General features: G+C 47.1%; 1 protein-coding gene across 1 annotated transcript in view; it reads right to left on the bottom strand.

Annotated features, from left to right (window-relative positions):
* The window catches only part of SH3YL1 (SH3 and SYLF domain containing 1), a 175,176-nt gene that overhangs the window by 128,933 nt on the left and 19,174 nt on the right, over positions 1–27,069 (bottom strand). The window contains exon 4 of the mRNA XM_068280373.1: positions 20,105–20,169. Coding sequence (XP_068136474.1) covers positions 20,105–20,169 — 65 coding nt within the window. The remainder of the gene's footprint in view (positions 1–20,104; positions 20,170–27,069) is intronic.

Here is a 27,069-nt window from a genome sequence, read left to right as displayed (position 1 = left end):
CGCTCTATAGTTTGAGTGCGAAACAGCTGTCGACATCTTCACTTTGCTTGTTCCCCTCTCTCCTGGTGGACTGATGCAGATGTTTTGTTACTGATTTTAATGCTGTTTAAATTACTGGATGTGCCCAGCTGCTTTCATCTTTCCAAGTGACTGCATAATTAAATGGCCTAGGCAAAACATCACTGGGAGGGTTTGGGTTACATACTAATATACAACAATACATACAGAGAGGAAGGGTTTTTAGATGCAAAAAACAAGATAATTTAAAATCCTGAAGGATTTCTTACATTCTATGCGTTAATCTGGTGTTGCTTTAAAGGAAAAATGAAGTGAAAATAATTTGATGAAATAAAGAATTGTATATAGGTTTCTATTCCTAAATAGGACCTTGCTGGATTTACATTTAAAAGTAAAAATCTACCCTAAATTTTTGGAGTTTCAGGGATATAGGAGTGTCTTTTTTTTACATTATTCAGTTACCATACAGACAGATCTTGAACTGTTGAACTTGTTATCTGCTCCCAGTACTCAGATCTGTTTTTCTCAGCCAAACATTTTTCTTGAATTTGCGTTTGGGGTGAAAATCAAATTGCACTACCATGTTGCCGCAGTTAACACTTTGTTGCTGGCGTCCGAGCGTCTTTCAGATCACAGATGATCCAAAGAATACAAAAAAGTGGGTACAGTGGAAAACAAGCCTGAAGGTACCCATGCATCGCTTGATATTGCTAGCCGATCCAGAATCTTTGCCGCAATATGGCCACCTGATAGATCTTTTTTTCGATTTCAGAGCCAAAACGGTCAACCGGATCAATCGAGAATGCTGGGAAAGCCTTGGTTGCAAGGGATCCATCATCTGCATGGCAATAAGGGCCTTTAATATTGCGATGACCGACGGACCCCAAGGTCGGTGTCCCCCAAGTGTATTAGTGTGCCTCCGCACGCCCATATGTAGTGTTAAAGGCTCACTATCCGCTCGTGTGACTTCTGACCGCCTCCGCCAGTGTTCGGCGTCACCGCGATCACCTGTTCCACATGACACTGGCATACTTTGTAATGTAACTATATGCGCGGAATCACAACCTTGGCCTGATCAGAGAGGGATTTTCCTAATGGTATGACTAGCTTTAAGGTGGACACTAACGATACAATTTGCTGAACGATCATTTACAAACGATTCTTCATATGTACGATCAGAAATGATTGTTTGGGACCACTAGTGGACAAAAATCTTCTAACCAATCCAATCAGATTGACGGGATCAATCCCAAAATTGGATCAATTTCATTAATCTGATTGGTTAGAAGATAAGGGGTCATAAATGTTCAGATCATTTCAGACCGTTCATACGAAGAATCGTTCATAAAAGATTGTTCAGCGAATTGTATGGTAAGTGGCCACCTTTACTCTGCTACATCCGTTGCATCCTGCCAAAGGCAGAGGACCCACATCGGTTTGTGAAGAGGAAAAGCCATCAACTATTTTACTGCTTGAGTGAATTTTACAAGTCACCCACATATTGTAACGTATGTGTGGGTCTCGGCTGTACAAACCATTGTAAACCTACACTCAGCAGTAAAATGGTTACCTACCAGTAAGATGTCTGAGCGTCTCCAGTGAGTCCACCTTTGCTGAAAGCTGATCTGCCGAGAATCAGTCACCCATCATGAGCATCCAGGAAGGGCTACATTAACCACACGTACCAATACACTGTATAATTGCATTACTACCAGTAATTACACATCACCCTCTACAATAGTGACTACGCACAAAACAACCTACTCTGCTTCATATGGAGGCATTTACCCCTAAGCATTTCTCATGAAACTTAAGACAGATGTTCAGTTCACCAGCTCAGATTGCAGAGTTCACATACCTCCCATTAACCTTCACATTATTCAGAAGTCTCCCTGACTGACAGGCCTGGTGGACCAAATGGCTTGAAATAAATATGGATGAGCAGAAGGCACATTATCAGAGGCAGATACACGATAAGTATTATTCAAGCAGAATTCCACAGACAGAGCTCAGGTCAATGTCAAGAACTGTTTGATGGGCAGCGTGGTGGCATAGTGGATAGCCCTCTTGCCTTGCAGTGCTGGGTACCTGGTTCAAATCCAACCCAGAGCACTATCTGCATGGAGTTTGTATGTTCTCCCCGAGTCTGTGTGTGTTTCCTCTGGGCACACCGGTTTCCTCCCACATCCCAAAAACATACTGATAAGTTAATTGGTCCCAGACTATGATGCATACTCTACACAATACATACATAGTTTCTTCTCCCCACTACCATTGGGCTGGAGACTTCGGGCCATCCCCACTAAGACCACCAGACACAAGAACTCCTTCTTCCCTGCAGCCGTCAGTCTCCTCAACTCCCGTAACATTCTGCCACCCTCTATCTGTGCCTTACCACCTGCATAGAAGCGATGTGTAATAAATACGCTTTTCGAAGTAACCTGCCATCACTCCTAACTGATTGGACTTTGTCCCTGCACCCTGGTTAGACTCCAGCAGCGTACTGGAACAATGCATACGTCCGCTGAATGTATATTTGTGTACATACATTTCCTCTTTCTTGAGTGCAATATGTTCCTGAGTACGATGTTTTTACTATCTTGTCCTTGTTGTATTGTACTGTATTTGTGATGATCTTCTCTGCCTATGTACCTCTCAGAGCTAGATGTATTGTGCCAAACCCAATTCTGGGCATGACCCAGTCATGCTTGGCGAAATAAAACTATTCTGATTCTGATAGACATAAGACTATGGTACGGATTAGATTGTGAGCCCCTCTGAGGGACAGTTAAGTGACAAGACAATATATTCTGTACAGCGCTGCGCAAGATGTTGGTGCCATACACATACTAAATAATAATAATAAAAGTGTCAGCACTGAGCCTGTAGCCCAACAGCTTTCTTTCTGATCATACATAATACAGGACACGCCGAGAGGCTCATGGTACAATTTACTTATTGAGCTTATCATCAAGTTTGATGCAGGAAGTGGAGAATCTGCCACACTGAACAGAACCATCAACAAAATGAACAGAACATTGATGTCTCCAAAATGAAACACACGGGTGGAGTAGTGGTTAGAGCTCTCGCCCCACAGCGTTGGGTCCTCAAGTTTGAATCCCAAACAGGGCACTATCTGCAAGGAGTTTGTATGTTCTCCCCGTGTCTGTGTGGGTTTCCTGCAGGCACTCCGGTTTCCTCCCACATCCCAAAAACGTACAGATAAGTTAACTGGCTCCCCCCTAAAATTGGCCCTAGACTACAATACATACACTCAGGGCTGGATTTACAGCTCAGGAGCCTATAGGCACAGAAGTTCTGGTGCCCTAAGTCCCACCCACCCACACAGGCCACACCCCCAAGTCACGCCACCTTTTCTTACAAAAGGTATTGTAGATATTACCAAAAACAAGTAGAGCATACCAACAATATGCAGATATTACCGGTGACATGCAGAATTTACCAAATATTTCCAACAAGCAGATAATACAAATCACAAGGTAGTAATACTAACAACACAACACAAAACGTGTGACAGATAGTTTCTAATTACACGCAGGTACTAATAAGTAGATTTTAGTGATTTACAGATTCTAGTGATAGGAAGGTGATGGTAAGCAATATGGATGGCGAGTGAGTTGATGCATATTTGGTTGCAATTAATCTGCAGGTTGAAAGGGAGCCCAATCAAAATCAGCTGCAATGGTATTTGACTGGTCCAATTTAAATCGGTGAGGCCTCTTTCAGATGGGAAGCTGAACTGCATGCTTGCCAACCAGCATAGCATCCCAACTGCCGCTTGCCAGTGAAATTTAAATGCAGCTGAATTGCAGTGGTAGTAACACTACGTGTGTCAAGCACTGACACGTGATAGTGTTACAAGGCAGCAGAGGGCTGCAACATGTGGAGTCTCAGCATGGTTGCGGTCGTGCTCTGATCTGACTCCATGGTGGGACCCTCGGTCTAGCATCAGTATAGAGTGCTAGAAAGCGCTCGGCCGGTGCAATACAATATCTCCCCGGATCATCGATCCTAATGCCAGGCTGGTAGTAATCTGTTGATTCTAGTGGACAACAGGTAGTGATCGGTCTATCTTAGTGCCAGGCTGATAGAAGTTGGCAGATTCTAGTGTCAACCTGGTAGTGATCGACCGATTCTAGTGTCAACCTGGTAGTGATCCACCGATTCTAGTGTCAGGCTGGTAGTGATCCACCGATTCTAGTGTCAACCTGGTAGTGATTGGTCGAATCTAGTGTCAGGCTGGTAGTGATGGATCGATTCTAGTGTTAGGCTGGAAGTGATGGACCAATTCTAGTGTCAGGCTGGTAGTGATTGGTCGATTCTAGTGTCAGGCTGGTAGTGATTGGTCGATTCTAGTGTCAGGCTGGTAGTGATTGGTCGATTCTAGTGTCAGGCTGGTAGTGATTGGTCGATTCTAGTGTCAGGCTGGTAGCGATTGGTCGATTCTAGTGTCAGGCTGGTAGTGATTGGTCGATTCTAGTGTCAGGCTGGTAGTGATTGGTCGATTCTAGTGTCAGGCTGTTAGTGATCGGCTGATTCTAGTGTCAGGCTGGTAGTGATTGGTCGATTCTAGTGTCAGGCTGGTAGTGATTGGTCGATTCTAGTGTCAGGCTGGTAGTGATTGGTCGATTCTAGTGTCAGGCTGGTAGCGATTGGTCGATTCTAGTGTCAGGCTGGTAGTGATTGGTCGATTCTAGTGTCAGGCTGGTAGTGATTGGTCGATTCTAGTGTCAGGCTGTTAGTGATCGGCTGATTCTAGTGTCAGGCTGGTAGTGATTGGTCGATTCTAGTGTCAGGCTGGTAGTGATTGGTCGATTCTAGTGTCAGGCTGTTAGTGATCGGCTGATTCTAGTGTCAGGCTGGTAGTGATTGGTCGATTCTAGTGTCAGGCTGGTAGTGATTGGTCGATTCTAGTGTCAGGCTGTTAGTGATCGGCTGATTCTAGTGTCAGGCTGGTAGTGATTGGCCGATTCTAATGTCAGGCTGGTAGTGATCGGCCGATTCTAATGTCAGGCTGGTAGTGATCGGCCGATTCTAATGTCAGGCTGGTAGTGATCGGCCGATTCTAGTGTCAGGCTGGTAGTGATCGGCCGAGTCTAGTGTCAGGCTGCTAGTGATTGGTCGATTCTAAGGTTAGGCTGGTAGTGATAAGCCGATTCTAAGGACAGGCTGGTAGTGATGGGCCGATTCTAGTGTTAACCTGGTAGTGATCGGCCGATTCTAGTGTCAGGCTGGTAGTGATCAGCTGATTCTAGTGTCAGGCTGGTAGTGATTGGCTGATTCTAGTGTCAGGCTGATAGTGATCGGCTGATTCAAATCTAACCCAAAAAAGTTTTACAAGTACATCAACTCTAAAAAAAGAAAGGTTGACTGTATAGGACTCCTAAAGGATGAAGGTGGAAACTCAATGGTGGATGACCAAGGTAAGGCAGAGTTATTAAATGCTTTCTTTGCTTCTGTCTTTACAAAGGAAACAGCACTGTTGCAAATTACAGAGGCGGAAGAGTCTCAATCTTCTAACTGTAATATTAAATACTTAACGCAGGAAGAAGTAAAGGCAAGACTAAATAAATTAAAAATAGACAAGGCACCTGGCCCGGATGGCATGCATCCTCGGGTCCTAAGGGAATTAAGTTCAGTTATAGATAAACCCCTTTATCTTATCTTTTGTGACTCTCTTGCAACTGGCAGAGTCCCAGTGGATTGGCGTACAGCCCACGTTTTCCCATTATTTAAGAAGGGCAAAAAATCAGATCCAGGAAATTATAGACCTGTAAGCTTAACATCAGTTGTATGCAAACTATTTGAGGGGTTACTAAGAGATACTATACATGACTTCATAGTAGAAAATAATCTTATTTCTCAGCATCAACATGGGTTTACTAAAGACAGGTCCTGTTTGACTAACATGCTCAGCTTTTATGAGGTAGTGAATGCTAATATGGATATTGGGAATGCTGTAGATGTGATATACTTAGACTTTGCTAAGGCCTTCGACACTGTTCCCCACAAAAGTCTGGTGCAAAAGATGAGGATGCAAGGACTGGGGAAGAGTCTGTGTGCATGGATAGGGAACTGGCTAATGGACAGAAAACAAAGAGTTGTGGTCAATGGATCATACTCAAAATGGGAGACTGTTAGCAGTGGGGTCCCACAGGGGTCTGTACTGGGTCCAGTGCTCTTCAATTTATTTATTAATGACCTAGTGGATACAGTAGTGAGCAATGTTGCTATTTTTGCAGATGATACAAAATTGTGCAGAATCATCAACTCTAAGGAAGATAGTGTTATATTGCAACAGGATCTGGATAGGATGGCTATATGGGCACATACATGGCAGATGAAATTCAATGTTGACAAATGTAAAGTCATGCATTTTGGTCGTACCAATGGTCTAACACCATACAAAATAAATGGGATACAGTTGGGGACATCAAACTTGGAGAAGGACTTAGGAGTACTCATCGACAACAAGTTAAATAATCGTACTCAATGCCAAGCCGCTGCAGCTAAAGCTAACAAAATTTTGGGATGCATTAAAAGGGAAATAAAAACTCGAGATGCTAGCATAATATTGCCCCTGTTTAACTCTCTAGTAAGGCCACATCTGGAATATGGAATTCAGTTCTGGGCACCACATTACAAAAAAGATATTGCAGTTCTAGAGCAGGTGCAGAGACGAGCAACAAAATTGATACGTGGGATGGAAGGTCTCACTTACCAAGAAAGGTTAGATAAACTGGGTTTATTTAGTCTAGAGAAAAGACGCCTTAGAGGAGATCTAATTAACATGTATAAATACATCAGAGGGCAATATAATAGCTTGGCGGATGAGCTTTTTGTCCCTAGGCCTTCTCAAAGGACTAGAGGACATGATCTGCGCATGGAGGAAAAACGTTTTAGCCATTTATTTAGGAAAGGGTTCTTTACAGTAAGAGTGATTAAGATGTGGAATGCATTGCCACAGGAAGTCGTTATGGCAAACTCTATACCTGCATTTAAAGGGGGCTTAGATGCTTTCCTTGCGTTGAATGACATCCATGGCTACAATTACTAGGTAATGCCAATGATGTTGATCCAGGGATTTTATCTGATTGCCATCTGGAGTCGGGAAGGAATTTTTACCTTGTAAGGGTTTTTTCGCCTTCCTCTGGATCAACAGGGATATGTGAGGGAGCAGGCTGGTGTTGTACTTTGTACTGGTTGAACTCGATGGACGTATGTCTTTTTTCAACCAAAGTAACTATGTAACTATGTAACTATGTAACTATGATTCTAGTGTCAGGCTGGTAGTGATCGGCCGATTCTAGTGTCAGGCTGGTAGTGATCGGCCGATTCTAGTGTCAGGCTGGTAGTGATCGGCTGATTCTAGTGTCAGGCTGGTAGTGATTGGCTGATTCTAGTGTCAGGCTGGTAGTGATCGGCTGATAGTGATCGGCTGATTCTAGTGTCAGGCTGGTAGTGATCGGCCGATTCTAGTGTCAGGCTGGTAGTGATCGGCCGATTCTAGTGTCAGGCTGGTAGTGATCGGCTGATTCCAGTGTCAGGCTGGTAGTGATGATCGGCTGATTCTAGTGTCAGGCTGGTAGTGATCGGCTGATTCTAGTGTCAGGCTGGTAGTGATTGGCCGATTCTAGTGTCAGGCTGGTAGTGATCGGCTGATTCTAGTGTCAGGCTGGTAGTGATCGGCCGATTCTAGTGTCAGGATGGTACATGGGGCCACCGCGCGGATCAGAGTTGGCAGGCGCGGACTGGGCCGGGTGGAAGGGTGGAGATTTCCCCCTAGGCTGCCTCCTCCTAAAACAATTCGGGCCGGTCAGTATAATACTAAATTTAAATGTCTCTCTGCATTGCCGTGGCCGCTCATTTGAGCCCTGCCTCAAGATTCTTAACCACGTGCCCAGCACAGTATTTATACTTATCTAATCGGATCCCGTCCCTCGGGCTAGGTAGATAATCACTGGGTGTGGCATGTATGCCAGTAGCTCCGCAGTGCCCACCACTCATTCACTATTTCCTTCTCCCTCCTTTCCTTACGTGCCTGTGCTGCCCTTGGGCTCAAGTGCCCGATCATCAGCTGCTTCCATGCTGAGGATGATTCTTCCAATGCAGATATGCATGCTGGGAAAAGGCCATGCAGAGGCAGTGGATAGTCTGTTCACTTCTCAGTGACTCACTGTGCGCTTCATGCTGATTTATGGCCAGCAAGCCGCAGACCCCCCTGAAGATGCAGTTTCCTGTCCGATTTGTCAGATTGGCTAGACAGGAAACCTCACACAAGTCATCTCTATTCTGTGTAATAAACTTGACTGAGAAGAGCCAGGTTGACAAGCTGTGGTCTGATACCTAGGATAACATCCTCTAGTCAGAAGGTCAGGTTACATGACTCTCACACACTTAAAGGCTCATACACACGTCGGATTTTTCCAAACGACCGGTCGTTTGGACGTTTGAACGTCCGGTCCTTTGGACGTCAAATCGGGCGTGTGTATGGTCGGTCGTTCACCTGATAAGACTGGATTTGAACGATCTGCCAAGCGGATCCGTCAAAACCAGTCTTATCAGGTGAGTGCCCGACTGTACACACGCCCGATTTGACGTTCAAACCTCCGGTCGTTTGGAAACATACGACGTGTGTATGCACCTTTAGGGCTCGTTTCCACCGTAGCGATGCGGAATCGCCTGGATTCCACCGCTGAAGAAATCGCATGCGGCTGCGTTTCCCCATGCGGATTTACCTGCGATTTCGCATGCGATTTCGCATGGCAAGGAGCCAGGCGAATTTAACCATGTCACTGCCTGTGTAAAGTTCCATTGCCTTTCATGCGAAATCGCATGCAAAATCGCGGGGAAATCCGCATGACAAAGCCGCATGCGATTTCCCTATTGAATGCATTAGCGGCGATTCGCCCGCATTCCTGCCGCACGCGAAATCTGACGACCCTGTCGTGCAGGTTTTTCCCGCACCGAAAAACGCCGCCGCCACCGCACACGTAGAAACAGCCCCATCCACTAACATTGAGTATGCGAATCCGCATGCAATGCCCGCATGCGGATTCGCTATAGTGGAAACGAGTTAGGGCTCTTTCACATTAGACAACGCGTGCAGGAGCCATTCTCCTGCACGCGTTGTCTGCCTGCGGCATGTCGTCGGGTATCTGCTGTGCGACGCAATCAGCGGCGGTAGCTGGTAATTAAACCCGACGGAAAACGCCGGCTCGCGGGTGCGTTGGACGAAAAACTGCGCCCGAGTGCGTCGGAACCGCAACGTACCGAAACGCAGCGTCGGGTGTGAAAAGTAAAATGGAAGTCTAAGGACTTTCATCTTACCTTGGTTAACGCAAACTTTAGCATTGCGTTAAAACACAGAAAATCTGCACATATGTGAAAGAGCCCTTACAGCTTTTTGCAGTCTTGAAAACCAGGGCTACCAGCCTTAGTAATCCCTAAGGACTGCTCCGAAATTTGCTAAGTGCTGTTCTTTGAATTGTAAGTTAATTTGGTACTAATTACAAGCTGACACATCATTGCATTCCAGCGGTTCTGGAAGTGTGTTTAGCAGGGCCGGTTCAAGTAACAATTGGGCCCTAGGGCAAAATTAGCGGTGCACTGACTTCAATTATATAACGCTATTTAGCCTCCTGGTTTAAAAAAAAAAAAGTGTTAAAAAATGGCGCATGCAGTGTGCCTTATGGTACATACTCACGGGCAACTTTTCTTCACTGTCGCTAGCACACGGGTGCGTGTGCGCGACAGTTCGGCGACAGCTCGTCGCCACGTTCCTCCGCGTACACACACGGAAGAGGGATCAGCGGTGCGACAGAAGCTGTCGCCGACGTTCCTCCTCCCCCCGCCGGAAGCTCCGTGTTCTTTACAGAGGTTGCTGTCGCTAGTCCGCATACTCACGTGGACTAGCGACAGTTACGGCGGAGTTGTGGCGACAACTGTCGCCAGGCGAATGACCGCGCCAATCGCCTGGCGACAGCAGAGACGAGCGACGGTTCGGGGTGCGCGCCCGTGCAAGGCCTCATACTCATCGCCGCAACACGCGCGCGCCGCGTGTTGAGCCGACAATTGTAGCCCGTGAGTATGGGCCATTACACTTATATTGTTAAATAGCGTTATAAGTCTTAAAAAATGCAGGGGGCTAGTGTTATGCCCCATACTCACAGGCAACATTTGTGGCCTGTCGCTAGCACACGGGAGAGTGTGCGCGACAGGCCGGCGACAGCTCGTCGCCAGGTCCCTCCGCATACACACGGCGGAGGGACCTGGCAACTGATGCGGCGGAAGCTGTCGCTGAAGTTCCTCCCCCCGCCGGAAGATCAGGGTATTCCCTGCTGGTTGCTGTCTCTAGTCCGCATACTCACGCGGACTAGCGACAGTTGCGGCGGCAACTGTCGCCAGGCGATTGACCGCGGCAATCGCCTGGCGACAGCAGCGACGAGCAACGGTTCGGGGGGTGCGCACGTGCAACGCCTCATACTCACGGGCGACAATTGTAGCCCGTGAGTATGGGCCATTAGGCAGCAGGGGTCAGGGAACGGGGGGGGGAGGGGGGGAGGGGAAGAGAGAGGCAGCAGGACACTGGAGGGAGGGAGGATGTGGGCATATGCATACATTACCTTGTCCTGGCCAGCCATCGCTCCTTCACTTTTTCAGTTAGTTTGCTGTAGTCCTGAAGCCACATGGTGATTGGCTGGATGCAGGACTACAGCAAACTAACTGAAAAAGTGAAGGAGCGGAGTGAAGGAACGAACGTCAGCTGGGACCAGGTAATATATGCATATGCACACATCCTCTCTCCACCCTTGCTGCCTAACACCAGTGTCACGCTGCCTCTCTCTCTTTACACCCCATCCTCCCCCCCCCCCCCAGACCCTTGCTGCCTAAAACTAGCCCACCTGCATTTTTTAATGGCGCACCGTTACGCAATAAGTATCATAAAACGCTATTTACCATTTTAATGTATTTAATAATGTATTTATATTAAAACAGTAAGTGGTGTTTTATGATACATTTATAGGCGGAACTGTGTGCCATTATTCACCCTGCGCCATTTTTAAATGTGCCCATGCAGGCAGCTCTGCTCTACACAAGCTCTCTGGCCCAGCTGCCAGCAATTAACCATAGGGCAAAAAAGATCAATCATCAATAATTAGCGTTTATGCGGCTTTTTCAATCCCAGCAAGGGATAATTTACGTTAAAGAACAAACGCTTGATTAGGGAGATTGTTACCGGTATCCCTGCGCCATAAATAAACATTGATAACGCTAAATAACGTTTAGCCTACCAATTCAGTGCAGCGCCATTTTGATCTGTTTATTTTTATCATATTTATTTTTATCCCCTCACCAATATCTACTTTTTCAATCCCTATTGTAACCTCCAGGACTCCTTTTCTGTCCTTCCACACCTAGTCCCCAATACACTGAGCTCATTTCCAAGGCGTTTTTTTTTTATATTTTGATAAATATAAAAAGTGCATGCAATGTATATCTGATGTTGCATTATAATATTGTAGCATATAGTGTGTTTATGCGTTTATAAGTATAGTATGTGTATGGGGGGGGGGGGGGGGTATGCATCATTTTAAGTTTGTCTCATCACTGGTTGTACTTTGAGGGTTCATTCACACTAAGGGAGTTTTTGCTTTTTTCAAGCGCTTTTTCATTGCTTGTACAATGAATCTCTATGAGAAGGTTCAGATCAGCGGGTTGCGCCTGCTTTGCGGTCGGCAAAGCGGTCCCTGTACCATTTTGGGGGCTTTTTTGTTATAGTGCAAGATATAGAAAAAAATGCGAAACGCTCACAAAATCGATTTCTGCAGCGACTGCATTTGTGTTTTTAAGTATAAATACATTGTATTTATTATTTTCAGGGTCAAAGAGTTCACTTCCTGACTTTAGGGAGTGAATTACAAAACAGCTCTGGAAAAGCGCTTTTACCAGAAATGCAGCATGCAGTGGAGCGCCAGGAGGGGAAAAGAAAGGGCACAAAAATGCAAAACGCTTGCGTTTTCGATTATAGGTGTGAATGAGGCCTAAAACTGACTCCCCCTTTTAATGCAGTTTATGTTGCCCTCCAGGATTGAAGTCCTACGGACAACATTTAACTGCCCTAATGCTGTTGTCTGGTGTCTTTTTGGAGGGAGGTGGAGGGACGGCGATGCAGCTTTTGTGGATGGGGTAACAGTGGACTTTGGTCTTTGTCTCTTAAAAATTCAGCAGTCTGAATCATTAAAGCGACCTTGGCTTTCAAAAGGTAACACCTATATTAATGCTAGATTCTCAAATAATATGAACAACCGTCCACTTGCCACAAACACAAAAGACAACCGAGGTGACATGTGACATGGGTATGTACAGTGCCTAGCACACAAATAACTATGCTGTGTTCCTTTTTTTTTTCCTTTCTCTGCCTGGAAGAGTTAAATATCAGGTATGTAAGTGGCACAGGAAGTGACTGCAGTGTGACCCTCACTAATAAGAAATTCCAACTATAAAACACTTTCCTAGCAGAAAATGGCTTCTGAGAGCAGAAAAGAGATAAAAATGGTTAACAGTTCATAGATTTTAGCTTTGGCATACTTCAATGAATGTGTCATTGAGCAGAAACAATACAACAGTTAAAACTTAAAAAAGTAGATTTAACCCCCTTGGCGGTATGAAAAATACCGCCAGGGGGCAGCGCAGCAGTTTTTTTTTTTATTTATTTTTTTTAAATCATGTAGCGAGCCCAGGGCTCGCTACATGATAGCCGCTGCTCAGCGGCATCCCCCCAGCCCCGCCGATCGCCTCCGGCGACAGGCGATCAGGAAATCCCGTTCAAAGAACGGGATTTCCTGGAGGGCTTCCCCCGTCGCCATGGCGACGGGGCGGGATGACGTCACCGACGTCGGGACGTCATTAGGAGACCCGATCCACCCCTTGGCGCTGCCTGGCACTGATTGGCCAGGCAGCGCAGGGGTCTGGGGGGGGGGGGGGGCGCGCGCCGCACCGGATAGCGGCGATCGGGCGCGCGGCGGCGGCGATCGGGGTGCTGGCGCAGCTAGCAAAGTGCTAGCTGCGTCCAGCAAAAAAAAAAAAATTATAAAAATCGGCCCAGCAGGGCCTGAGCTGCACCCTCCGGCGGCTTACCCTGTGTCCAGCACGGGGTTACTGCTAAGGAGGTTAAACAAAATAAAACTGTGGAATATCTTAAAAAGTAATTTTTAGGAGACGGAAGATAGATACAGTCATTTATTTCATTAGTTTATTTTCGCTTCGGGTGTCCTTTAAAGAGAGTGTGAACCAGCCTTTAAATAAGGCTAGGGGTTGACACAGGAATTTCTTGCCTGGGGCACCAAGTAGGTCAGAAATGGCCCTTGCTAAGCTCTCTCTTGCTTACAAGAAAGCTATGCTTGTGAGCTGGGGATGCCGTGAAAGGGCCTCTAGGTTGTCTTTTCCCCTGTGAGTTGGATATGGCTGGGCAGTGCAGCAATCAATCAGGACTGTGACAGCAGGGGGCAAGGTGAGCATAAGGAATGGATGCAGGCTCAGGCTGGTTCCCGCTACTAAGCTGCAGAGCCGCCTGACTTCCGGACACTTCACTGTCTGCAAACAATCTCTCCAGACCGCAAAATAAGTCACCACAAAGCATGTCGCTGCAGAGGCAGAGGGAAACAGCCGGTAATTTATGTACAGAAATGTAACCTGTTAGTTGCTGGTATAGAGCACCCTGCTGCACCCACAAGCATTCTGTAGCATGACAGAGTGCAGTGCAGATGCGTGTCCGGCTATATTTTAAGCTTCCCTTCAGTATTTTACATACACCCAGGGCAGTTTCTAGGCTAAATTGCGCCCCCTTCCCCCACACCCCGTGGACTGGCAAACCCTTACTTTTTAGGGATGGTCACACAGCCACAGGTCACAAGTAGATCTGCCTACTTACTAGTGACCAGCCAGTCATCCAGGAGGAAGCAGGGACCAGGAAAACACACAGGCAAAGAGAGCCCGCAAAGCCGACTCCTCTGCACCGCGTACTGACAGCCTGCAGTACTGCTATAGGAGTCATCACGCGGTGGTGACGTGATGATGACTTGACGGTCTGATGCAGGCAGCCCAGGAGGAGTCAAGAAAGTTGATTGAGATGTCACCAGCTCCCTTGCGGTTATGTCCTTCGGCCTGCGCCACCCTTCTTCTACTTCCCGGTCTGCGCCCAGGGCGGTAGCCCTGCCTGCACTGCCAAAGAGACGGCCCTGCATGCACCTATGACAGTTTGGCACAGTGAAAGCATTTCTATTGCACTATATGCTGTGGGATGATCTAGGAAAAGACCTTCACCTTGGGCGGTGTCATGAACCATACGGAAAGTTGTGCGCAATCGTGAACGATTTTCGTATTGTCCAGCAGAGCTACTGCCATTTTCACTTTTAAATGTACTTAGAAGCTTTTTCCTTTTACATTTTTCCTCTCCCTTTCTGAAAATCCTGAGATAGAAAGATTTCACACGTGGCTCCTTCACACCGACCTGTTAATGCCAAATGTCTTTTCATTGTAAGGGCCCATTTCCACTATCGCGAATTTGCATGCGTTTTTCGTATGCAAATTCGCATAGCAATACAAGTGAATGGGACTGTTTCCACTTGTCAGGATTCCTTTGCGTTTTTCTGTGCAGAAAAAATTCTGATGGTAGAGCCATCAGAATTCGCATATCGCATACCGCTATGCGAATCGAATACAATGTACTTAATAGGAAATTCGCATGAGGTTTGGGTATGCGAATTTTCATGCGAATTCGCATGAAAATTCGCATGCGAATTTTTACCGCGGCGATTCGCACCGCACAATTGGAAATGCAGCCTAAGAAGAGCCTGTCCCAACTCCGAATTAGACAATAGGAAAATCTCAGTTATTAAGCACTTAAAGAGAGTGTGAAGCGAGAATAAATCTCGTTTCAGACCTCATAGATAGCAGGGGCATGTGTGCCCCTGCTAAACCGCCGCTATCCCGCGGCTTAACGGGGGTCCCTGATCCCCCAAATCCCCTCCGTGCAGCGGGGGAGCGCTTCCGCATTGGGGCAGGGCTAACCGCCGCAGCCCTGCCTCCCGCGTGTCTATCAGAAGCGTACCTCCGCCTCTCCCCCGCCCCTCTCAGTCTTCCTTCACTGAGAGGGGTGGGGGAGAGGCGGCGATGCGTGTCTGATAGACGCGCTGAGAGGCAGGGCTGCAGCCGTTAGCCCTGCCTCCAGGAAGAGCAAAATTTACGACTAAGTTGGTCGTTGATTTTGCAGGGGGGGGGGGGGGGTTTGGGGGTGAAGGGACCCCCGTTTAGCCGCGGGATAGTGGCATTTTAGCAGGGGCACACATGCCCCTGCTAACTATGAGCTCTGAAGCGAGATTTATTCTCGCTTCAGAGTCTCTTTAAGGACCGCGGTGTTAAACCCCCCTAGTAACCAGGTAATTTTTTACTAAATGGGCCACTGCAGCTTTAAGGCCTACCTGCAGGGCTGCATATGTCAGCACACAAGTGATTCCCGCACCCCTTTTATCCCCACCAACAGAGCTTTCTCTGTTGGTGATTGGCGTGGAACGGTTGGCAAGAGGTTAATATCTCGAGTAGAGATGATCACAGACAAAAGACGGGGATTTCCATGTTTCTAAAATTCAGGATAATCTGTAGTTAAGATTAGGACCTTCTAGCAGGAACTAAAACCAAGTTATTCAGCATTCGCTGAGCGCACCTCGTAGCCTGTCAGTGTTTGGTATCATTCAATAAAGCATTGCTTGCAGGTTATAGCTATGCTCTCTGATTCGCTGTGGGCCAATCCAGGAAGAAATTGTTAAAGAGAACCTGTACTGAGTAAAAATATTTAAAATGAACACATGAGGTAACTTCAAATGAACATTACATAGTTACCTTGCCATCAGTTCCTTGTAGAAGCTCACCATTTTCTTCTGACAATAATCCCTTCCAGTTCTGACAATATTTTGTCAGATCTGAAATATATCAATTGCTGTTAATAAAATATCAGTTGCTGAGAGGAAAACTGATGTACCAGGTAATGTCCATGTTTCCCTATGGCTCAAGTGGGCGATGTTACAGTAACTGTGTGCTGACCAGAAAGCTGTTATGGGTAATGGCCATTTTCAAAATGGAGGACGTAAAATTCCCTTGATCACAGTGAACAAACAGGTCGCAGGACAGGAGAAAGACACAGAGGAGTAGACTACATGGAAGGTAAGTATGACTTGTGTATGCCTATTTTGACTTTTAATCTTCAGTTCAGGTTTTCTTTAAGGTTACTAATAAATGGTGCAATTTCTGCTTGTAAATTTGTGGCTGCCCCTTGGCTCTGCAGGGAAGCTGCCACACCTACTCTTAAGGCCCCACCAGCCCTACAAGTCGGATTCTATAAAGGTATGGCCCCACAGCAGCCATTTTGTCTTCCAAAATTTCATAGACAAAGAACTTTCTCCAGGCATGCGTTCTTAGGAGGACCGAACGCATGCTTTGTTTCAAGGACTCTGATATCAATGCCTACATTTGAACTGGACTATTATTTTATTCTTCTTAAAAAGGACTGCTCAGCTAAGTAACCCTTCTCATTTACTCACTTTTATTTTATGCTTTGTGTTATGTGTTAACTAGTTTATGTAAATAAATATGTGTAGTGCATTTTTGTTATTAAAACATTTGAAAATTGTTTTAACGGTTAAGACCTGTTCCTGAACATACACAAAGTACTTACTCCTCCGAAAACGTTACCTTGTAATCTATAGTATTTTACATCTACAACCCGTATGCTTGAATTGGGCACAGATAGACAGATCTGGCACCGATCCCTGCATACCGCTAAGGGTTAAGTTACAGTGTTCTCAGCGTGTTATTATAGTTTATGGTTGTGCTCCGTTATGCACGTGGTGGCAAGCAGTTGAAATTGTATGTGTGTAGAAATTCCTTTGGAGTCTGAATGCTCCTCTCGGCTAGTTGGTTCATAGATTGCGAAACCACACATGGGCATCTATGTGCAAAATGACAGCGAGACTTGGTTACTGAATCTGAGCGATTAACCCAATCACGGATCGGCCCTCGCGGTTCTTGACAGAGGGTACTTACCTCGGGAGGGGAAGCTTCTGGATCCAAATGAGGCTTCCCACATCCTCTTCACCATCCGGGATCCAGTGCTGGCAGCCCCCGAACAGTAGTGATGGAAATATTTACCTACTGCACTTCTGCGCAGACGCAGTAGCGGCTTTCCGATGGGCTCTGGCGGAAATGGCCAAGCCCGATGGGGTTCGCTCTGCTGTGCAGTAGAGCAGACTCAATCAGGCTCGGCTATTTCTGCCAGAGCCCATCGGAAAGCCACTACCAGGGATGCTCAAATCCGGACCGGGAGACATCCGCATAGTTGCTATCTGAATATCTCCCAGTAAAGCTACAAACACTTCCTCCTTCCGGGTTGAAGAGGAAGTGTTTGTAGTCACGTGACCGGCGCATGCGGCGCTTGGAGCGCATCGTGGGAGGCGACGCGTACGGACCAAAGAAGACGTCATTCAGGTAAGATTGACCCCCCCCCCGCACAACTTTACTGGGAGATATCCGGATAGCAACTATCCGGATGTCTCCCGGTCCGGATTTGAGCATCCCTGGCCACTACGGCGCCTGCATACACACAGAGGCCATCACTGCGGGAACCTGGGGATCTGCGGCATGGGAGGAAAATTGAGGCCTCCATATAGACGGGGGCTATTTAGCAGCCCCCGGTAGGTAAGTAAATGCCTACTGCACCTCCAATAGCCCACACAATTAACAAATCGTAAGGTTCGTTTAGGAAATTCAAAAAACATTGTGCATAGTTTCCTTTAACATTAAAGCTCTACAAGTCAGGGGATTAAGTCAAAGTTTATCTGAAATGTAACAAGGAGTTTTTATCATCATAAGCTCATACTGGGGTATTAATTATTAAATTTGGATTTTTAATAGATAAAATAATAAAATGTCGTTTTTTTCTTGTTTTTATCAATGTAGTAGGCTCAATTGAAGCACAATTTGATACCCTGGGTTGGAAAAGTCACAATTTTTTTAATGCTTCAATTATTTTATTTCCATTTCATCACAAAAGTAATCTAAAATATTATCAATCCCTCATTTCTCATACTTTCAGAAATTATATATATATATATATATATATATATATATATATATATATATATATATTTTTTACTACTGAGAAGCTTCTAAATCGAATAAATCCAACGGACGCCGTGTATGAACAATCAAAAAGAAGAATCCAAATCGAGTTTGAACTATAAATTAATCATAGTTATAGATCTCAAACAATTAAGAAAAAACAAACAAACAAACAGACTACTCACATATGGCCACCTTTACATTCTCCCCTATGTAATTTAATTAAAGTGGTCTGAAACTCCGACATAACATTCAATAAAAATGTGTTTTCCTACTTTTTATTACTCATACAGTTATCTTATTTGCTTTTGTGCACAAGTAATATTGTCTGTTTACAAACTAGAAGTTTCCAAAGTGTAGTTTATTGTACCCTGAAAGCTGGCATTGCATTTTATTCACACTGCTTTTTATTATATATTAACATCTTCTAATGAGCTTTGCTGAACTGTGTGTGTGCCTGAAGCACAGAGAGCTCCTTTTCACTTGTTAGACTGTGTTTACACACATTGTAACAACATTGGAATGTAAACAAAGATATTGTTATCTACAGTTTGGATGCAGATTGAAGCTGAATAGCAGGACAAAGTGCTTTGTTTAACCATTTCAGTGATGTTCTGCTAGATTTTTTTTCTGGGATAGTAGCTTTTAAGCTGTGAGGAATCTTTTACAGCAAAGAAGAAATGCTGACTTTCAGACCACTTTAACTCATAGGGGAAAAAGTTGGTTCTGAGAAGAAACAGACATTAGTGAAGCTGTACATCCCCCATTATCTGGGCATGTTGTGGCTATTAATGTAATAGAATCATTACAGCGGACCTAAACTCAGAACTTAATCTCTGCTCTAAAAAAGATAAGCAACAGCATAAAAACATTTAGAGAAAAAAACATTTGTTACAGCTTACGGAACTCCTGCAATAAATCTGCAGTGTGTCTACTTCCTGGTTTTATGAAAGCAGACAAAGGGTTAATACCCTGTGTTTACATATTAGCTTTGTCTGAAGAGAACTGACAAATGTTGGTGCTGACACAACTGAGAGATCAAATCACACTTGTGATTACATAAAGGGAACTTTAAAGGAATGATCCAAGCAAAAAAAAAAAAAAACAAAAAAAACGTGGTCCGACCGACGTCATCTGGACGAACTGCGCCTGCGCAGTAGCATCCAGATGACGTCGGCCGGACCACGTGACCCGCGCGGTGGAGCGCAGAAGAGGCCTACCCGGAACCCGACCTAGTGAGGTCGGCTCCCTCGGCGAAGAGGACCGGGAGACGCAGGAGCTACGGCGGTGGCACAGGACGGCTGCCCCTCGGGCTGGAGGAAGCCCCGGGTAAGTGGAACCTTTTTTTTTTTTTTTTTTTTTTTGCTTGGATCATTCCTTTAACAGAGGGATACAGATGTTTCCTTTTAAACAATACCAGTTGCCTGGCAGTCCTGCTGCTCTCTTTGGCTGTAGTAGTGGCTGAATCACAGACCTGAAACAAGCATGCAGCTAATCCAGTCTGACTTCAGTCAGAGCACCTGATCTGAATGCTTGTTGAGGGGCTGTGGCTAAAACTATTAGGGACACAGGATCAGCAGGAGAGTAAGGCAAGTGGTATTATTTTAAAAGGAAACGTGCATATCCTTCTCGGTTTAGGTTCCCTTTAAAGATGAGGGGGAATTACACAGGCTCTTCTCTCTAAAAACACAGAGGGTGCACTTCTCTGTTTCCTGTGCAAGAGTTCAGGTCCACTTTAAGTGACAGACACAAGCTAAGCACAGCTGCAGCTACAGAAATATACCTGGTTTATTGTGCAGTATATGAATGAAACTATGCTTGATTAATGATGACAGCAGAATTATGTTAATATTCAGTTTATAGTCATTTTATAGTCATTAGTGATACTCACTTCAATTCCAATTTCAAATCCCCCGCCAAGTCCAGCTATACCGATAGCAGAAGGAGCCGACCATTCTAATGTGGAAACAGGCTAGGTTAGTGACCACTCAATCAAAGAAATCAATCAAAAACTAACTATTAATATACACTTAAAATACTGGAAACAGGACTACTTCTATGCAGAGACTAATATTTTTCCTTAGGCAAAGTAGGCACATTCCTATGGGTAACACTATAGAATCACCTAGAGGAGCCACTACAGGAGGCGTGTTATATACTTAGTTTATTGCATCCTGGATAGTGGCATTCCAACTCCTGTAAAGGGTATTGCCATTGCAATCTGCAGGGGAAATTATAATTAACTGCATTTTTAAAGGTTAAGCATTAGCAGCACACTGAACTTGACATTACAGTTAGAGGACAACTGAGGTGAGAGGGATATGGAGGCTGCCATATTTATATCCTTTATATCCTGCTGATCCTCTGCCTCTAATACTTTTAGCCACAGCCCCTGAACAAGCATACTGAAGATCGGGTGTTTCTGACATTGTCAGATGTGACCAGATTAGCTGCATGCTTGTTTCTGGTGTTATTCAGACACTACTTCAGCCAAATAAACCAGCAGGGCTGCCAGGCAGCTGGTATTGTTTAAAAGGAAACAAATATGGCAGCCTCCGTATTCTTCTCACTTTAATTGTCCTTTAATTGTTGCATGTACAGTATAGGAATATTGGAATTCCTAACGTCAGCTACCATTCTCACTTCATTTGTTTGCATTTTTATATGGCAAAATAGTGTTCAGCCATTTAACCACCTAATATTGTGTAGGTACCACTTCTGAGACCAAAACAGCTCTGACAGATCAAAGCAGGGACCCCTCAATATCCCTGATTTATACTTTTTGTGCTACTAGGTAAGTATGTTGTGACTCCACTTCCACTCTATGTGCCGCCCCCTCTCCCATGTGCATCATCCATATACTGCAGCCCCTCCCACTATGTGCCGCCCCCTCTCCCATGTGCATCATCCATGTACTGCAGCCCCTCCCACTCTATGTGCCGCCCCCTCTCCCATGTGTATCATCCATGTACTGCAGCCCCTCCCACTATGTGCCGCCCCCCTCTCCCATGTGCATCATCCATGTACAGCAGCCCCTCCCACTCTATGTGCCGCCCCCTCTCCCATGTGTATCATCCATGTACTGCAGCCCCTCCCACTCTTTGTGCCGCCCCTTCTCCCATGTGTATCATCCATGTACAGCAGCCCCTCCCACTATGTGTCGCCCCCTCTTCCATGTGGATCATCCATGTACAGCAGCCCCTCCCACTCTATGTGCCGCCCCCTCTTCCATGTGGATCATCCATGTACAGCAGCCCCTCCCACTCTATGTGTAGCCCCTTCTCCCATGTGTATCATCAATGTACTGCAGCCCCCCTCTTTCATGTACAGCTCCCTTGAGCATCAGTTTCCCTATTTCATGTGCTGCTCCCTATTTTCAGCCTCTTCTTTCACATGCAGCAACCCCTCTTTCATGTCCAGGTGCCCCTTGGGCTGCAGCTGCCCCAGACCCAGGCCTTTGTGGCCTTTTCAGAAATCCGGCCCTGTTAAAGGTTCTGTGTCTACACAGTCGCACAGGGAGGTGAGAGTGAGCACCTATCAGCTTAGAGATGTGCAGGAGAGTTGGTAAGGTGAGCAGCTGTAAAGTTAGAGGGATAGGGAGAGTGTGTATGGAGTGTATTGCATGTGCATTCTGTATATGTGTGCCTGTGCAAGCATTGTGGTGTTATGGATACTGGCTAATTAAAAAGTGGGAGGCAGATTTTGGTATCTCTGCCTTCGGTGCTGGACAGCTTTATCCCAGCCCCACATGTATTGATGAGAGTGGATTAGCATTTTTGTACTCCTAGGCTCCAGAGATATATATCTGGCCCTGTGTGTAAGAAAACTAGTATGAATGGACAATAGGAAACATCACTGCTAGGCAAATAATGGCACAAACGCAAATGCTTTACACCAATATTTCATAAATCCATTCCAACATATTCCAAAGCAAGGTGAGAAGGATTTGGCACAGATGTCTCATGGGACAAAAAAAAAAAAAAAAAAAAAAAAAAAGCAGTGACAGTTCGTCGCCAGGTCCACCTGTGCAGCAGCCGTACACACACGGCGCACAGAGGGACAGAGATGCGGCAGAAGCTGTCGCCGAAGGTTCCTCAGCCCCCCCCGCCCCCGCCGGAAGCTCCATACATGGTGTATGGGTTGCTGTCTAGAGTTGGGCCGAACGGTTCGCCTGCGAACGGTTCCATGCGAACTTCCGTGGTTCGCGTTCCGCAGGCGAACGTTTGCGGAAGTTCGGTTCGCCCCATAATGCACCATGAGGGTCAACTTTGACCCTCTACATCACAGTCAGCAGGCCCAGTGTAGCCAATTAGGCTACACTAGCCCCTGGAGCCCCACCCCCCTTTATAAGGCAGGCAGCGGCGGCCATTACGGTCACTCGTGTGCCTGCATTAGTGAGAGTAGGGCGAGCTGCTGCAGACTGTCTCTCATAGGGAAAGATTAGTTAGGCTTAGCTTGTTCCTGGCTGCATACCTGTTCTGTGAACCCACCACTGCATACCTGTACTGTGAACCCACCACTGCATACCTGTTCATTGAACCCACCACTGCATACCTGTTCATTGAACCCACCACTGCATACCTGTTCAGTGAACCCACCACTGCATACCTGTTCAGTGAACCCACCACTGCATACCTGTGCTGTGAACCTGCCAGGCTGCCACTGTATACCTGTTCTGTTCAGTGAACCCACCACTGCATACCTGTTCAGTGAACCTGCCAGGCTGCCACTGCATACCTGTTCTGTGAACCCACCACTGCATACCTGTTCTGTGAACCCACCACTGCATACCTGTTCAGTGAACCCACCACTGCATACCTGTTGTGTTCAGTGAACCCGCCACTGCATACCTGTTCTGTTCAGTGGACCCGCCACTGTATACCTGTTCAGTGAACCCGCCACTGCATACCTATTGTGTTCAGTGAACCCGCCACTGCATACCTGTTCTGTGAACCCACCACTGCATACCTGTTCAGTGTACCCACCACTGCATACCTGTTCAGTGTACCCACCACTGCATACCTGTTGTGTTCAGTGAACCCGCCACTGCATACCTGTTCTGTTCAGTGGACCCGCCACTGTATACCTGTTCAGTGAACCCGCCACTGCATACCTGTTGTGTTCAGTGAACCCGCCACTGCATACCTGTTCTGTGAACCCGCCACTGCATACCTGTTCAGTTCAGTGGACCCGCCACTGTATACCTGTTCAGTGAACCCGCCACTGCATACCTGTTGTGTTCAGTGAACCTGCCACTGCATACCTGTTCTGTTCAGTGGACCCGCCACTGTATACCTGTTCAGTGAACCCGCCACTGTATACCTGTTCAGTGAACCGGCCACTGCATACCTGTTGTGTTCAGTAAACCTGCCACTGCATACCTGTTCTGTGAACCCACCACTGCATACCTGTTCTGTTCAATGAACCCGCCACTGTATACCTGTTCTGTTCAGTGAACCCGCCACTGCATACCTGTTGTGTTCAGTGAACCCACCACTGTATACCTGTTCTGTTCAGTGAACCCGCCACTGTATACCTGTTCAGTGAACCCGCCACTGTATACCTGTTCAGTGAACCCGCCACTGTATACCTGTTGTGTTCAGTGAACCTGCCACTGCATACCTGTTCTGTTCAGTGGACCCGCCACTGTATACCTGTTCAGTGAACCCGCCACTGTATACCTGTTCAGTGAACCGGCCACTGCATACCTGTTGTGTTCAGTAAACCTGCCACTGCATACCTGTTCTGTGAACCCACCACTGCATACCTGTTCTGTTCAATGAACCCGCCACTGTATACCTGTTCTGTTCAGTGAACCCGCCACTGCATACCTGTTGTGTTCAGTGAACCCACCACTGTATACCTGTTGTGTTCAGTGAACCCACCACTGTATACCTGTTCTGTTCAGTGAACCCGCCACTGTATACCTGTTCAGTGAACCCGCCACTGTATACCTGTTCAGTGAACCCGCCACTGTATACCTGTTCAGTGAACCCGCCACTGTATACCTGTTCAGTGAACCCGCCACTGTATACCTGTTCAGTGAACCTGCCACTGCATACCTGTTGTGTTCAGTGAACCTGCCACTGCATACCTGTTCTGTGAACCCGCCACTGCATACCTGTTGTGTTCAGTGGACCCGCCACTGCATACCTGTTGTGTTCAGTGAACCTGCCACTGTATACCTGTACTGTTCAGTGAACCCGCCACTGTATACCTGTTCTGTTCAGTGAACCCACCTACCTACGTGAGTGCACGCAGTGTGATATACCACTCCGTGCATACCCGATATGGACAAAACAGGTAGAGGAAAAGGGAGTGCCAGAGCCAGAGGAAGGCCACCCGGCAGGTCTGCGCGAGGTCGTGTAAATGTAATTTCGTGTGGACCTGGCCCACAGTACAGTGCTCGGAAGAAGGCACGTCCCATCACCTCCCAAGATTGTCAGGACGTGGTTGAGTATTTAGCGACACAGAACACCTCATCTTGCTCAGCCACCAGCGCTACTACTAGCACCACTTCCGCTGCATTTGACACTTCGCAAGAATTATTTAGTGTTGAAATCACTGATGCACAGCCATTGTTGTTACAGCCAGATGAATTTTCACCAGCTCATATGTCTGAGTTACGCAGCAACACTATGGATGTAACGTGTAAGGAGGATGAAGGACCTACTGATGGTGCATGTTTGGATTTTTCTGAGGCAAGCGAAGCTGGGCAGGATGATTACGATGATGACGATGATAGGGATCCTCTGTATGTTCCCAATAGAGGAGATGAAGAGGGGGACAGTTCAGAGGGGGGAGTCAGAGAGTCGTAGGAGGAGAGAAGTTGCTGAAAGAAGCTGGGGCAGCTCTTCGTCAGAAACAGCTGGTGACAGTGTCCGGCACCATGTATAGCCACCTATGTACAGCCAGCCAACTTGCCCTTCAGCATCAGCTGCTGAGGTCCCCATAGTGCCCACATCCCAGGGTGGCTCAGCGGTGTGGAAATTTTTTAATGTGTGTGCCTCAGATCGGACCAAAGCCATCTGTTCGCTCTGCCAACAAAAATTGAGCCGTGGAAAGGCCAACACTCACGTAGGGACAAGTGCCTTACGAAGGCACCTGGAGAAAAGGCACAAACAGCAATGGGATGGCCACCTGAGCAAAAGCAGCAGCAGCACACAAAAGAAAAGTCACCCTCCTTCTCCTCTTCCTCCTTCAGGTGCATCATCTGCTTCTGCCGCTTTCTCCCTTCCACCTTCACAGGCACCCTCCTCCACTCCGCCTCTGCCCTTGAGCGGTTCCTGCTCCTCTGCCCACAGCACCAGTCAGGTGTCCGTGAAGGAAATGTTTGAGCGGAAGAAGCCAATTTCGGCCAGTCACCCCCTTGCCCGGCGTCTGACAGCTGGCATGGCAGAACTGTTAGCTCGCCAGCTGTTACCATACCGGCTGGTGGACTCTGAGGCCTTCCGTAAATTTGTGGCCATCGGAACACCGCAGTGGAAGATGCCAGGCCGCACTTATTTTTCGAGAAAGGCCATACCCCAACTGCACCGTGAAGTTGAGAGGCAAGTGGTGTCATCTCTTGCGAAGAGCGTTGGGTCAAGGGTACACCTGACCACGGATGCCTGGTCTGCCAAGCACGGGCAGGGCCGCTACATTACGTACACAGCCCATTAGGTCAAACTGGTGGTGAACGATGGCAAACAGGGCGCAGCGGACCAAATTGTGACACCTCCACGGCTTGCAGGCAGGCCTCCTGCCACCTCCTCTCCTCCTGCTACATGCTCTTTGCTGTCCTCCTCCTTGGCTGAGTGGCAGTTCTCCTCTCCAGCTACACAGCCCCAGCTCCGCAGGGCCTATGCTGCATGCCAGGTACGACGGTGTCACGCCATCTTAGACATGTCTTGTCTCAAAGCGGAGAGTCACACTGGAGCAGCTCTCCTGGCTGCTCTTAAGAAACAGGTGGATGAGTGGCTGACCCCGCACCACCTGGAGATAGGCAACGTGGTGTGCGACAAACGCCACCCTCCACCAACGCCTGGAACGGCAGGTAGCCGACTACCTGGCCTTAAGTGTGGATGTAGACACTGCTGTGAACAGCGATGAGGAACCCTTGAAATACTGGGTGCGCAGGCTTGACCTGTGGCCAGAGCTGTCCCAATTTGCCATACAACTTCTCTCCTGCCCTGCCGCAAGCGTCCTGTCAGAAAGGACCTTCAGCGCAGCTGGAGGCATTGTCACTGAGAAGAGAAGTCGCCTAAGTCACAAAAGTGTTAAGTACCTCACCTTTATCAAAATGAATGAGGCATGGATCCCGGAGGGCTGCTGCCTGCCCCAAGACTAAGTCAGTACCCGCACACACAGCATCTCTGCCTGCACGCCGTGCGACTGGCTGCCTGGCCTGCCCCAAGAAGACTAAGTCGCTCCCAGTCCCTCCACACAGCATGTCTGCCTGCAGGCCGCTTGACTACCTTCTCCGCCACCACCAACAGGGTCCGGGACTCCAGGCGGATTGCTGAATTTTTTAGGCCGCTGCTAGCAGCGGCCGCTGTAATAATTTTTCTGGTGCGTGTACATGACTGCCTAATTTTTCTGGCTGCACTGCGGGCAGCTGCAACAACAAAAGAAAAGGCATGTACATGCGCCCATTCCCCTTCGTGATCATTACTTTGCCGTGGTGAAGGGGCTTGCGTATCACAATGAAGCAATGACCGGCGCCTAGATGAGTGTCTCGGGGGGCACACCCACGATAATAAGGTCGTTGCCTCATTGTGGTCAGACCAAATTTGATCAGCTGGACAGTCACTGTTCTGTCATTCAGCTACATCAGCCAGGCGACCATATGGGCTGTAAAGCCACCAAAACCTGCAC

The sequence above is a fragment of the Hyperolius riggenbachi genome, chromosome 4 (genome assembly GCF_040937935.1).
Source record: "Hyperolius riggenbachi isolate aHypRig1 chromosome 4, aHypRig1.pri, whole genome shotgun sequence".
Lineage (NCBI taxonomy): Eukaryota > Metazoa > Chordata > Amphibia > Anura > Hyperoliidae > Hyperolius > Hyperolius riggenbachi.
Note: the sequence above shows the minus strand (reverse complement) of the source record. Positions and strands in the feature narration are given on the sequence as shown.